Source organism: Salvia hispanica, unplaced genomic scaffold (genome assembly GCF_023119035.1).
Source record: "Salvia hispanica cultivar TCC Black 2014 unplaced genomic scaffold, UniMelb_Shisp_WGS_1.0 HiC_scaffold_1046, whole genome shotgun sequence".
In the NCBI taxonomy this organism is placed as follows: Eukaryota; Viridiplantae; Streptophyta; class Magnoliopsida; order Lamiales; family Lamiaceae; genus Salvia; species Salvia hispanica.
In genome coordinates, this window is record NW_025951301.1 from 6,050 (window position 1) to 21,073 (window position 15,024).

The 15,024-nt window shown below is 33.6% G+C and overlaps 2 protein-coding genes across 3 annotated transcripts; one reads left to right on the forward strand and one right to left on the reverse strand.

Moving 5' to 3' along the window:
- Positions 1–7,458: 7,458 nt before the first annotated feature.
- LOC125197878 (putative disease resistance protein At3g14460) lies at positions 7,459–10,503 on the forward strand. 2 transcript variants are annotated; one of them, XM_048096394.1, is made up of 2 exons: positions 7,459–10,103; positions 10,192–10,503. In XM_048096394.1, the coding sequence occupies exon 1, from the start codon at positions 7,487–7,489 to the stop codon at positions 10,055–10,057; it is 2,571 nt and encodes an 856-aa protein (XP_047952351.1). In that variant the 5' UTR covers positions 7,459–7,486; the 3' UTR covers positions 10,058–10,103; positions 10,192–10,503. The 2 variants fall into 2 exon arrangements, with proteins under 2 accessions (XP_047952351.1, XP_047952353.1); XM_048096396.1 differs by having other exon boundaries at positions 7,459–10,099.
- A 113-nt stretch (positions 10,504–10,616) lies between these two features.
- On the reverse strand, positions 10,617–13,475 carry LOC125197879 (protein RETICULATA-RELATED 4, chloroplastic-like). Its single transcript, XM_048096397.1, has 8 exons — positions 12,823–13,475; positions 12,574–12,642; positions 11,755–11,886; positions 11,615–11,668; positions 11,479–11,523; positions 11,245–11,384; positions 11,000–11,125; positions 10,617–10,922 (listed from the first exon to the last, which is right to left on the reverse strand). The coding sequence occupies exons 1-8, from the start codon at positions 13,339–13,341 to the stop codon at positions 10,874–10,876; spliced, it is 1,134 nt and encodes a 377-aa protein (XP_047952354.1). The 5' UTR covers positions 13,342–13,475; the 3' UTR covers positions 10,617–10,873.
- Positions 13,476–15,024: the final 1,549 nt, after the last annotated feature.

The window sequence follows — 15,024 nt, forward strand, 5'->3', positions numbered from 1 at the left end:
AAGTGGACAATATTAAATTAATGTGCAAATAACAACCCTAATAAAAACATATAAATATTCCTAATACTTAGGGTTTTTTGATTCAATAAAATGCAAAAGTCATTTCAGCAAAATTATATCCTCCGTTTTGCCATAGTCGAGGCAAAACTTTTCGCACTAAGTTTTAAATGAATATGTGTGTTAAATAAATAAAATTAAAAGTAAGAGAGAAAAAGTAGAGAGAATAAAGTATAAAGTGAATAAAGTAGAGAGAATAAAATAAGAGAGAAAAAAGTAAGAGAAAAAAGTTACCATATAAGGAAATGACTCAACTATAAAGAAACTTTCTAAAATGGTAAAATAACTCAACTATAGTAAATGGAGGAGTATCAAAGTCCATGGATATTGGCTGACATTTTTAAAGAAAAGAAACAAGTGATGTTAATGCATAATCATGGACTAAAAATATACAATAGTTCCCCCTTATACGGTTTTAGATGTGTATATAATACATTTAATAATAACAAAATTTACTGAAACATCTTTATAGTACTATTGTTTAAAAATATATAAATATATGTTGTAGTAATCATTATTTTTAAATGCAAGATGTTTTATTTACTTTATGGTTTAGTTAAAAATGCAACACTTTTAAATGACATTATATTGTACAACAATATTATAAATGTTACCAAAAATAGTATAAACACTAGACAACAATCTATAGATTGCCGTCAAGCGTATTGATTTCTTCGGGAAAAAATTGTTGTAAATTGATGTCTAGTGTATTGAATATTGTTGGTTGAAAAATTAACTCTTGAGCATTTTTTATGATTGCAAGGGTGATTATTAATCCTATACGAATGATTGGTAAGAATAGTAGTATGATATTCTTTAAGAGGGTATTTTAAGACTCTTTACTTTATTATCATATAAATTCAAAACAAAAAAGTTAGTAGGAGTATGTAAACTTTAAATGTTTTTTTAAAAAAAAACACTAATGAGTTATGTCTTGTAATGATTCATGGCTACATAATAAAGAAAAAGTTTGAATCATTTGAATGTGATTAATAATTTTTGAAATTTTTGTAAATTGTAATGGTATTTTTCGAATTCAATGATTTAAAAAAGTCCAAACTCATTAATTATTAACGAGTTTAGTAGTATTAAGGATTAAAAAATATTTGAAATATGATTAATGATCTAACTAGATCAAATGCATAAAATATGGGCCAAAATATTTAACCAAGTAAAATATTCGTAAATTTAAAACCGTGTTACGGTGTTAGATCGAAGTAGAGAGGAATGTTGTTGGTGATAAGGTCGTTGACTTGACTCGACTTCATCATCAAACACTCTTTCCGAAAATCAGTATGCAAGGTATGATTTGTTTGAAGCTTGATGCATAATTCCAGAGTATCAATCTCCAGATTAATTCTAAAACATTGTAAGTAATTTTCTGTAATTCTAAAACATGAGCACTTCATTTGCGAGCGAGCGCGTGTTCATGTTTTCATCATGACAGCGTTGTTTTTGTTTTGATTTCATAGAGTTCTACAGCGATTACTCAATACATGAAACACCTCTCTACACCTGATTTCTCATGGTTTATTATTAGTATGTTGTACGGCAATTATTCTTTTGGCGTTTGTTGGTGAAAAGATTGTTGATGTTAAATGTGATGATTTATCTTTTTTGTTACAAGGAATGTGATGACATGCTGCCTCTCACTTCGAATTTCTGACTATCGTCGGAACATTGTTTGTTGTTCTGATTTGTTTCATACTAGTACTTCAATTCTTTCCGTGATCCTCTATCTCTGCTTGTTTGTTTGTATTTTCTAAAGGGAATCAAGAGCAATGGCGGTAGCAGGTCTGCAATCATTCAGCAGTTGACCTCTGCCATAATTAAGTCACTGGCCAATCGGGAGAAAGTCGAAGTCATTTTCAGAAGTTAGAACCCGATCTGCCCTGTGCTCGAAGATCCCGGGGAAAAGCAATTGACACGGAAGGATGTAAAAGTATGGATGGAAGCCTCAGAGACTTGGCACTTGGCTTTTGATTTGGAGGATATATTGGATGGATCACCACTCAACCTTCTATTGAACGATCAAGGGGATCCAACACCGTAAACTCTAATCATTACTATTAAAAAAATATTATATTATTAAAAAAAAAATAAAAGAAAATAGGGGTCATAAATTTAAAAAAAAAAACATGTTTTTCTAAATATTTTGTAAATTAAACCCTTACTTTTTTTTGTAAAAATAAAAAAATAGTTAAGAGGAGAAATGATAAATTAAGAGAGAGAATAATATAGAGAAAAGTCTTATCAAATTATTTCTTTTTTTTTTACCATTACTCCACTTTAACTATTTTATCTTTTTTGAAAATGAAAATGAAAAAACTTAAAAAAAAAATAAAAATGGATGGAAAAAAAAGCAAAAAATTTAAAATAAAAAAAAAAAAATATCAATAAGTCAAATAATATTAAAAAAAAATACAATGTTATATCAAAATTGATATATAAAAATGAATGAAAAAAAAAAAAAAAAATATAATTAAAAAAATGTTAAGAAAAAAAAAATTATCGTAATTAATAAAAAGTAAAAAAGGGAAAAAAAACATAATTAAAAGAACAAAATTTAGCCAACCAAAAAAAATTTAGAATATGACCCGAACATGGTGTGGAATGGTTCCCTGCCATCAAACTTTCTTCTATTGTAAAATAAAAATGGTATCTTAAAAATTCATGGTAAGTAGGTATTCGAATATAACCTTTAAATAACTATTTATAGGCTAAAATATTATCCGTAACCCTTAATTCCAAAAATTTAGAATCAGCCCAAAATAAGATCAACAAAAAAGAAATGCGAAGCCTCTAAATCCCCCACTCAATCGCTTGCCTTTTGCTCGAAGAAAAACGAATAGGGGCAATGAAACCAATAACTTTGAATAAATTTTTATAATCAATAGATAACTTTCTAGTCAAATGTCATTAGTGGAGTTAGTGGAGTATAACCAAAAATTAACTTTGAATAAAGTTTTAAAACCCAATAGATAACTTTCTAGTCAAATGGCATTATAAAAAACCCAAAATTTTCTCAATGGTGTGATAAAATCCATATATTAAAAATCAAAACTCCCAAACGACCATGGTTTTAAAAAAAAATAAAGGGTGTAAATTTTAAGATTTTAATTATCTGATCGTATAAACACGGAAATTAACCGGGTCTATAACATAGAAACTAATTTTAAAAAACAGTTTTAATTAAAAGGGAAGTATTTTTTATTTAAGATGAATTCGTAAATATCTTTAAAAATCCCCCCCTTTTTATATTTCATTTTGGTTTTGGTTAAGTGGTATCCATTAAAAATTTTTTTCCCTTTCACATAATAATGGTTATATACTTATATTCTCTCCCTCTGATTTAGTTGGATCTTTTTTAGATATGAAAATTAAGAAATTGTATTAAATATAATAAATAGAATAAAAAAAAATATAATGAAGTAGGAAAGATAAGATAGAATAAAATAAAGATAATAAAGAAAAAAAAAGAAAAAAGAAAGAAAAATGTATAAAGTAAAAGTGTATTTTCTAAATTAAATTAAAAATGAGCAAATTTTTTGTTCGTATTTTTTATAATGATAGCGGTTATTTTGGTACTCCTCATCTCATTAAGCAAGATGCTTTTATTTTGGCACATGAATTTATTTAGTACTAGTTTTTAAAAGTGAATTAAAAAGGAATCATTGTTTATCTCTCAAAGTAAAAAAATATTGGGTTGAAAAAAAAATACCGGAAGAATGAAAAAAGGGGCATATATAAATGTACAATACTAATTAGTTTAAGACCTTTTGGGAAATCCAAAAACAAATTTTTTACGGATTTTGCAAAAAAATTTTCAATATCAAAATTAAAGTGGACAACAAAAGATATAAATAATTCTTGCAATCTAAAGGTTATTTTGTTTTTAAAAAATGCAAAAATCATATTAGCGGTATTATTTTAAATGCCATGGATTTTTGGGTGATTTTTTTAAAAAAAATAAAATAATCGAAACCCCAAAATGTATAGTTCTTTCTTATATATGAAACCCTTGGGGGTATAATATATTTATGGGTCATGTTCCATTGTTTATAGCATCATATCAAAAAATTTAAAACCAAATCTCCCCTTTGATTTTAAAATGAGTGGATGAGATTAATTTACGGGTTTAAAAAATAGTGAAAATATCCAAAAGGGAATATTTGTTATTATTTTATCATATGTTAAATTTTAAATTGGGGTTTTTTTTCGGCGTAGTGTTTCTGAATATGATTTTGACTAAGAATATCAAAATAGTACAAAAAAATATCCAACAATATTTATTAAGATTTTTTCTGGTTTTTTTTGAATTTTTTTATAAAATTTTATTGAAAGTTTTTGATGTATTTATTGATAAAAATTGGGTTTTCGGGGTTTTAAAAAAAAATAAAAAATATCAAATTTTAAAAAGGTATTTTGGGAAAATATCAATTGAAAATGGGTTGGGAAACCTTTTAAAATTATCTTTTTAAATTTTTTATTTTTTTGCAAAAAAATAATTTAAATCAAAATTTTTTTTTAATTTAAAGTTGTAAGATGATTTTAATGAAAAAGATTTTGACATTAATACCCTTTAATTTTATTTAATAATTTTTTAAAAATATAATCCTTTTCTTAATTTTGATCTAAAATTTTCCCTGCTAAAATTTTTGGTCGGGATTTTAGGTAGTTAGCAATTGATCATAATTATATTTAATAACAATAAACATTAGTGTTATTTTATTAAGTACTTTTTTATATAAGCAGAAAGAGGGTGATAATTCTTTTTAAAAATTTAATTTTGCCCTTTTGATTAATTTAAAGGGAAGGATTTTTTTGAAAAACGTGTGGTCCCAAAATTTTTAAAAACGTGTAATTTTGGGTTTTTTTAATAAAAAAAAAAAAGATAAAAAAAGCCCTCCCCAAATTTGGGTTTTAGATGAAAATGTTTTGATATAGTGTTTTGGGAAAAATTTTAAAAAGATGCTTTGAAATGTCAAACAAACTTTGGGAAAGTTTTGCTTCATATTGGGTTCTATTTATATTGGCGTAAATTTTTTATAGTATGTTGGCTTTTCGCTTTTGAAAAAATTAAAAGTTTTAAATTTTTTTTAAAATTTTTGGCCCCGTCGGAACATATGCATGTAAATTGTTGGTATCCTTATAAAATTATCTTTTTTATTTATATGTTATATAAATTTTAAAATTTTGGAATTTTTTTTTAAAAGTTAGTTATAACTAAACTGTAGTTTTGCGTTTTTTTTAATTGATATTTTATGGAATTAATTATGGTTTTATTGGGTTTTTTATGTATTGATATTTAGGTGGTTGATGATCTAGGCTTTAATTTGAATACTAAGGGCTATTATTTAGTTGTAGTTAGGATTAGGTATTGAGTTAGGATAAAAACTTTATGGGACGTATTAATATGACAACCCTTTTATTTGGACCCAATCATCATTTTAGATAGTTAGGTCTGAATTAGTGTGATTCTCAAGCTGAATAAAATATTTTGAATAAAAAAACACTAATGAAATGAATTAATTATACTACTATCTTCTAACATTCATGAGCAGAAAAAAAAAAAAAGTTTGAATCATTTGAATGTGATCAATAATTTTTTAAAGATTTGTAATGATTTTTTCGAATTCAATGACTTAAGAAGTGAAACTCAATTTTCTAGTAATTTAAATTAGCCCAGTCATTAAATATTAATGAGTTTATACAAAGTAAAAAAAAAATTTGAAAAGTGATTAAATATTAAATGTTAAATCGGGCCAAAATGTTTGTTTTTAAAACCGTGTAGATGAATATAGAGAGGAATGTTGTTGGTGATAAGGTCGTTGACTTGACTCGACTTCTTCAACATCAAACACTCTTTCCGAAAATCAATATGTTCATAGCAAAAGCGGAGTATAATTTTGTTTGAAGTTCGATGCACTCTGCCTTTTTTTTTCAAAAGGAAATCAAGAGCAATGGCGGTAGAAAGAGCTCTTCCTGTCTGCAATCTTTCCCGGGTGTTGTTTAAGCAGTTGACCTCTGGCATAATTAAGTCATTGGTCGGGAAAGTAGAGTCTTTTGAGAAGTTGAAATCCAATCTGACCATCATTCAAGCTGTGCTTTTGAAGATCCCGGGGGAAAAGCAATTGACCCAGAACGATGTAAAAGTATGGATGGAGAGCCTCAGAGACTTGGCTTATGATTTGGAGGATATATTGGATGAATCCCCTCAAGCTTCCATTGAACGATCAAAAGGGGTCCAACACAGTAGAGCCAGTATGGTGTGGAAATTTATCCCAACTTGCGGCATCTTTGTGCCTAGTAAAATATCTAATAATAAAAATGATGTCCAAAAATAAAAAGGGGGTCACAAACAGGTTGCAGAATATAGTAGAGCAAAAGGGCTAAATTTGGTCTGAAGGTTAAATTCAGTTGGCCACTCAAACCGATTTATCAAATAGTAAGGTCACCTAGCACTTCTGTGGTAAATGAGTCTCAGGTATTTTGGAAGAGATGAAGATAAAAAAAGCAATAATGAAAATGTTGCTTTGGATGAAAATTTTCGTGACAATTTCCTGTCATTCCAATAGTTGGAATGGGTGGTATTAGCAAAACCCCCTTGCCCAACTGGTTTATAATGATGAAATGTTAAGCAGAATTTTCATGTGAGGGCTTGGGTGTGTTCTCAGAAGAATTTGATGTGGTTTCTATCACCGAAAAACTTTATGAGTCTGTAACTGGGAGTCTGGTCAGTCCAAGGCCTTGGATATACTTCAGGTGAGGGCTAAAAGAGGAGCTGGGAAAGAGCAAGTTCCTTATTGTGTTGGATGATGTTTGGAATGAAAACTATACAAAGTGGGATGCTCTATGTTTTCCCTTTTCAGTTGGGGACACGTGGGAGCAGGATTATTGTTACAACTATAGCGAGTGTTGCATCAGTGGTAGGTTGCCTGTGCCGCTTACCATGTGAAACTTTTGACTGATGATGATTGCCTATCCCTATTGGCTCAACATGCTAGGAGATCTTTCCATGACAATTTAGAGTTAAAAGATGTCGGTTTGGGATGTGAAGAAGTGTAAAGGTTTGCCTTTGGCTGCTAAGGCACTTGGTGGCCTCTTAGCTCTAAAGAAACTAAGGAGGAGTGGTTTGATGTGCTAACTAGCAAGATATGGGATTTGCCTGAGGAAAATATCCTTCCTGTTTTAAGATTAAGCTATCACCATCTTCCTCCCCATTTGAAGCATCCCCTTTGCTTATTTCTCCATATTTCCAAAGGACTACGACTTTGAAAAGAATGAGTTTGTATGTTTGTGGATGGGAGAAGGTTTTCTGGAAAAGCAAAATAGTAGGAAAACTAAGGAGGAGTCAGGCCTTGAGTACTCAATGACTTTTTTCAAGATCCTTTTTCAACGTGCAAGTGATAGGGATGAATATTTTGTTATGCATGACCTTATAAATGACTTGGCTCAATTTGTTGCTGGGGAGACATGCTATCGTCTGGATGAGAAAATGGATACCAATCTGGAATACAAGATTCCTACGAAAGCTCGTCATGGTTCATTTCTTCGTCATGAATACGAAGTTTTCAGAAAATTTAAGGCTTTCAGTGAAGTTCAAGGCTTGAGGACATTCTTACCGATGCCTGTCCAAAATGCACTTGTTTGCCCTCCTTTCTACTTATCAAACAAGATCTTAGCGGAACTGATACCTGAATTGCACAGCTTAAGAGTACTTTCTCTAAGTGGCTACTCCATCACAGAGTTGCCAAGTTCAGTCTGCAACTTGATACGTCTAAGGTATCTCAATCTATCTGGGACTTCAGTTGTTAAATTGCCAGATACTTTAGGTGATATCTACAATTTGCAAACCTTGTCACTACGTAACTGCCGTGCAATATGCAAGTTACCGTCAACCATGGGGAAGCTGTCTAACTTGCGGCACCTTGATAACTCCGGTACTGATCAACTGAAAGATATTCCGGTCGAAATTGGTGTGTTAAATAGCCTTCAAACGTTACCAAAAATTGTTTTGAGCAAAGAGGGTGGCCTGGGATTAAGGGAATTGAGGGGTTTGAAGCAGTTGAGGGGATCACTTGCCATTTTTGAATTGCAAAATGTGACGAATATTGAGGATGTAAAGGAGGCAAGTCTATGCACACACAAACTTGATGAATTGCAACTGACATGGGGTAGTGAAATGGATGAGACCCATGACAGAAGTGCAGAAGAAGAAGTGATGGACTCTCTGCATCCTCATGAAGAGTTGAGAAGTCTCAAGATTTCTTACTATGGAGGAGTTGGTTTCCCATGTTGGATAGGGAATCCTCAGTTCAAAAAATTGTCCAGTATCAGTATCCTCAGTTGTTTGGAATGTAAATATTTACCACCACTAGGACAGCTTCCGGAGCTTAAACACCTGCTTATGGGAAGCATGCCAAAATTCAAATGCATCTCAACTGAGTTCTATGGGAGTGGTTTTGTGGATCCATTTCCGAAACTTGAGACGCTAAGATTTGATTACATGCCAAAATGGGAGAAATGGGCTGCTTCTGCTGATGGGGAAGACATTAAGTTCCCAAATCTTCGTCAGCTTACTATATCCAGGTGCAGCAAATTAACCAGTGTCGCTCCACTGAACTTTCCTGTGCTGCAGGAGTTGGATCTCGAAGGGTGTAGCAAGGTTTTGCTAGAAAGTTTCAATAATCTTGACTCCTTAAAGACCTTGAAGGTTGAGGCTGTTACAGGGCTCTCACATCTACCAAGGGAACTTTCCCAGTCCTTACTAGCACTTGAAGTCTTAGAGTGCTGTAGCTGCAGTGAGCTGCTATCACTGTGGCCAGAAGAAACTTCACTCGAACATCTTACCCATCTAAAGCGCCTAGTCATTGCAGATTGTAAGCAGCTTGTATCAATGGGACAAGGAGAGCAGCACTTTCCTCGCAAACTTGAAGTTCTTGAAGTCTTTCGCTGTGAAAATTTGATTACCCTCCCAAATGACTTGAGTGATCTCAGCTCACTAAGGGAGTTGATTATAAAGAATTGTCTTAAATTTGTCAACTTCCCTGAGAGTGGCCTCCCCCCCATGCTGAAACGCCTCGAGATACTCAGCTGCAATGCATTAGAGTCCCTTCCCAGTAACATGTCTGGCCTGGAAAGGTTGGAGATCAAGAAGTGCTCATCCCTGAGGACCTGGGCAAGAGGTAATTTCCCAGTTTCTGTAAAGAAACTTGCAATTGAAAACTGCCCCAAACTCGAACCAGTTCCAGAGCTGATGTTTCCCCCACACAGCAGCATTATGCTGGAAGATCTTAGTTTACGCACATGGCCAGACTTCAGTAATCTCCTACAGCGATTGCATGGGTTTTCACATCTTATTGAGATAAAACTATCGAAGTGTCGTCTACAGGAATTCCCGGAACAAGGCCTGCCACCGAGCCTCAGGACACTTTCTATTGAAAAATGTGCAAGTCTCAAGTCATTGCCAGAAAAGATTCGTAGCATGAAAACCCTCGCATCACTTGAGCTACGAAGTTGTCACAGGCTTGATAATTTTCCACAATTTGGTTTGCCTCCGAATTTATCTTCACTTAGGATATGGGATTCTAAGAGATTCAAGCCCCTTTCAGAATGGGGCCTGCGCAGGCTCTCTTCTCTAAGGGAGTTCTCCATCTGTGGTGGATTCAAAGAGCTTGAGATACTCGGTGGTGACGATGGTCTCCTTCCTCCTTCTCTGACAAAATTTTCTATTGCTAGATTCCACAAGCTTACTTCTCTGAATGAAGTGCTTAAGAAACTGACCTCGTTACGGTATCTATCTATCATGAACTGCGAAAAACTTAATGTCTTGCCTAGTGAAGGGCTGCTTGAACAGCTGTGGCATCTGGAAATCAGTAACTGCCCTCTTCTGATGCCACGGTGTCTGAGGGACAAAGGGGACTATTGGCCGAAGATAGCTGGAGTTCCTTGTGTGGAGATAGATGGAACTTACGTTTATAAACAACCTTCAGTTTGAGGCACTCACTTGGGAGGACTTGCTTGCTTGATTGTTGGCTAGGCAGGTACTTATTTGCAAACCATAATTTTTCCATATTATCCTTTTGAACTCGTTCATTTTCTCGTTCCTTATCAATAACGTTGTACGTACAGTTTGTGATGAGAATTGGCAAGATAATGCTGTCCAGAAACACTGCTACACGAGTCTTGTTGAAGTCTGTTTTTAAGCTCGAAATACTTAGTATACGTTCTTCCAAATATGGCCCGACTCCACATTTTCGAGCTGAAAACATTGATGTGGAAGGCTCGACGAAGTGGATGTTTCTGATTATTTTGGGGGGTGGTGATATTCTTGCTCTGGTGATTCATAATATTGTTAGATAATTAGATGCAGTAACTGATGTTTGATGTATCAGTGTTTATGTGTAATCTTCTTTTATCAGAAAGAATTTGTGGATTCTTCAATTGTTTCTGGTTCCTAAAAAGAACAGATGCAAATACTTTCATTTGAAGAAATTTTACAATGAAGATTTAGATTTCTGAGCAAGAACATAACATATATTTGCAGGCACAGGAAATTATCATAACATATAATTGCATATCTTCTTCAAGAATCAATTATAAAGTAAGTCTGAGCTTGAACATAGACAAGCATCTTCCTGTTTCTGATTACAGCTTGTTATTTTCATGCAATTGAAAGAAAACAAACCCACCTCAATAAATCACAAAAAAACAATCTTCAAAACGAGAAAAATTTTGATTCCTAGAACGCAGTTCTAATGATCAAATTGTTTCAAAGCATAACAAAATAACCCTATGACGCCGCGTTAATGCTCTATTCGCGCGCCCTCTGGATTCCAATCCATCGTGCATAATCGACCCACCTGAAACGAAAAAAATCTATGAGTTTCGACTAGTACAAAGCACAGGAAGAGAGGTATTTGGAGCACCGAAATCTTACATCAGTGAGCCCAGAAACGTGTTGCCAGTTCGCACAGCAAAGCAGACTGCGCTGAGCACGAGCTTATGCTCGTGTAGCAAAGGCTCTAAAATCCGTTGCTCAATAACTCCAGCAAGTACTTGGTACCTATACGTCATAGCATCATCACATAAATGGCGAGTTTCCTCATCTATAAACTAATAACTGAAAGAGTCGAGCGTGTTGCATCATATAACTAAGAGCATAACCTACTGAGATTTGCATACCTTAGGTTGCTTGATACTGACATATAAACACCATATGCAGCACTTGTTGACAAAATAGGAATGTCTTCTGCTTCACCCGCAAAAGATTTGTCTATAGCCTTTCTTGCTTTGATCAACAAATTCGTAACACCCGTCCCAACCTGTAATAGACATACAGCAATAGGGTCAAGGGTAGGTCTATCTAGTGGGGCGTGCAACGATTAATGAGACGATTGCTAATGAGAGTGGACTTACCAAAGACGCACTGGTCCCAACAGCAAAAAGCTTTGCGCCGTTCCTCTGCAAGGAAGATGATAATACTCTCAGATTCGTCTAATTCATAATCTATAGAAGTAGTTACTGAAATATGAAGCAATACTTCATCACTTACCACAATGGCCCCTGCTCTTTGTAGGAACGAATAGGATGTTCCCGCCAAGGCAACCTGCAGCAACGCACCGAGTGTTACTTAGCAATTTGAACAAATATTTACATAACGAAGCAGAATGAAAATGCGTGCTAAAGAATAACCTGGAATGCATTGTCAGGGCAGCCATAGAAGAGCTTACTGAGACCTCCAGCACTGACAGCTAGTGCGGGTCGGAGAGAAACAGTAGGGGCAGGTAGCCAGACAAGCATGAAATCTGCAATAATGGCCATTACCTAAAAGCATAGATGATTGGGAAATTTGAGAATACCAAACAAAAATATATAATGAAATGAGTAAATGCTGAATCAGAACAAACAATATAATTAGAAATGATTTATGCTGCAAATTTCTACCTTGTGTTTTCTCAACAAGAGAGAATGGCATTCTACACTTGAAAAAAAATTAATCTAACAACTAAGCATCAAATCGGCATTTTGTCTTTCACTATGTTTCACATCAGAAAAATATCAGGAGCAAATATCATCATTCCTCTTGTCCCACAATTCCTCTAAGACAAAAGATATCACAAACTACAGAAACAACGAAACTGCCACATAAATGTGACTGCTTATCTTTTAATATTAAGGAATATGATCGATATAGCTCAACAATTCATCTTCTATACCATCAACTAATAAGAAACATTCATCTTATGAGTTAATCTGGTAGTACCATAGTCTAACTCTTGATTCCGAAGATCGGTGTCATCATTTTTTTGTTCTCATTCTTTCTTTCTTTCATTGACGGGCTAGTTATAAGCCAAGAATGTCGAGAAAAGCATGCACATTTTCATCAAAAGCTTCGATATTTTTAAGAGCATATCATAGTATGAGTGTCCCGGATATATGGATCGATTGAGTATATTGCAAGTTAAAGCTCACAAATAATTTGACTACTCATACACCATGAAAGAGCCATACCACATCAGCAAAGACGAAATCTAGCTCCTTGCTGAAATTTTCTCGACGTTTCTCCAGCTCCGCAGCAGTCTAGCACAAAGAAATACATGTCTCAATGGTTAAAAAATCCAAAATTTCTCTCAATTGCACATGCTCCATTAATCCAACCTAAGACCAAGGACTTTTATCCCAATTCATCAACTAAATTCAAATTCAAATTCATCTTTACAATCAACAAATTATGAGCAAGATCAAGTGAAAAGGAGAAACCTTGGTGAAAATCCCAACACCACACTCAATGCCAACTTTGGTCAAGAAGAGATCATCGGCGAGCAATCTCTCCTTGAAGCCTCCGAATCGGAGCAGCCACCGGAGAAAAGGCGACTTCTCGAGCTCGAAAAATCGATGAACGATAGATCCGGGAATCTTTCCAGCTTCAATGGCGGCAGCCAAATCCTTGGGAAGGCTATCTAAAGATCTACCGGCCTCGGCCAATGCCATGATCGCCTCAGCCTTGTTCCTCTCCCCTGCATCTCCATCTCCATCACCGCCGCCGCCGCCGCCGCCGCCATGGCCGCCGGAATCATCGCCGCCTCCGATGCTGAAGGATAAAAAGGAGGGGCGGCGAGGGGAGTGGAGTTGGAGGGAAGAAGTGGAGGAGAGAGAGAGATTGAGGAATTGGGAAGTCGACGGGTAGGTGAGGGAGGAGGGTGAGAGGTAGCGGTTAGAGGCATTCGGTGAGGAGATGGTCACATGGGGAGTCAGGCGTGAAAAGGCGGCGGTGGCCATCTCTAATTACTCCTTCACAACTCAATCACAAGAGAGAGAGAAGAGAGATAGGGAAACGGTGGCTGAGTGTTTAGGACAGTTGACTCATGAAGACAAAGGAGTGTCAGTAGCAGAGAGAAAGATGATCTGATTTTGGAATTTCAGATTTTAGCACAATCTCAGCCTCTATTTATATTTTCTTACATTGTCACATCATATTTATTTTCAGTATTTTAATGGCTTTAATGAATTTTCATTTCTGCTACAAATAATTAAGGGAATTTGCAGACGTTTGAAAATGGTCAGTTTGCCAACAAAAAATGGTTGTTATATATACTAGTGTTAACCCACGTGCCATGCACGACAAAATATTTTTTTTATCACATATTTTTAAATTGTTAATTGATTAATTAAAATATGAAAATATAACTATATAAAATTTAAAAATAGAAAAATATACATATAATAAAAATTCAATAAATATATGCTCCTCGATGCATTTTACACTTAAAAACATAAAATTAAACATATTTGAAATGGAATCAAGGTAGACACAATTATTTGGACAACGATGAAGAGACTATATCAAGTGTTAGACACATTTAAAAAATATGTTTAAAACAATCCTTCATATTTCTCAACTAAAAATAATGTATATCACACTTTTAACAAAATAATAAATCGATAACTCATAATATTCAAAATGTCAAAACTATGAACATAAAAAAATTCAAATGATAAACTATACAAAAAATATTACATTAATTGGTTGAATTAACACTATTATATTAATGAATAATGATAGCCCTTTTGAATGTTGGAACGTTTACCTTTATTTATTGTACTTTTAAACGTGGCTTGTTGGAATATGAAAAATCTATATTATTTTTTATGCTACTTTACAATTCTCAATGCTGCAAATTTTCTTTTTGTAAAATATATTTAATATAAGTATATATTTTACTTAGTTGATCACCTATATATAAGATAATTAGATTCTCTATAGAAAATCAGTTGTATCCCGGAACAATTAAGTGCCAAATCCTAATTTCAACAATAGTATTATTAGTAAACCAAAATTTGGTTGTAGACTATTTTATTTTGTTTGATCAACTCTATTTTGAAAGGTTTAATTATCTCATTGCAAATATACATATATGCACCACTTATTAATTCATCATAAGTCATAAAATATTATTTTTGAGACACCATATAATATAATTACAGCACAAGTTGGAATATAAATATATAAAATAATAAATTGTGTAAAGATGAAGATAAACATTATGCTTGTTTGAGTTAAGGATGTTACAATTCTTCCATCTCTAAGAATTGTAAAAAATATTAGCATAGAATTCTCGAACCATATACACGCAGTACTCTAACTATTGCAATAAAAAAAATGAAATGGAAATTACAACGAAAATTATAAAATAAACCGAACTATAAGTCTAGTTGAGAAAAACCCTCTTTCCGCACGACAAAGTACATCACGGTTAGTACTTTCGAATTGACGTATTATCCCCAAAGATGAAACGTCTTCCTCCTAACGTGTATAACTTCTCAAACCCGCTGGCACCGATGAACTTGATGGAGTTCCAAAAATTGAGCAATACTCTAAAATATACAATAAAATGTTGAGAGCTTGAGAGAGAATGGTGAATGTGTAATTCATCTACAACTCTATGCTTTTTATAGGCACAA

Bases quoted from the DNA above. Each gene is read 5' to 3' on its own strand.
- LOC125197878 (XM_048096394.1), top strand. From the start codon at position 7,487: ATGCATGACCTTATAAATGACTTGGCTCAATTTGTTGCTGGGGAGACA.
- LOC125197879 (XM_048096397.1), bottom strand. From the start codon at position 13,341: ATGGCCACCGCCGCCTTTTCACGCCTGACTCCCCATGTGACCATCTCC. The intron at 12,643-12,822 runs GTTTCTCCTTTT...TCTTTGTGCTAG, and splicing joins GTGTTGGGATTTTCACCAAG to ACTGCTGCGGAGCTGGAGAA. The intron at 11,669-11,754 runs GTTATTCTTTAG...GCGTTGCTGCAG, and splicing joins GCCCTGACAATGCATTCCAG to GTTGCCTTGGCGGGAACATC.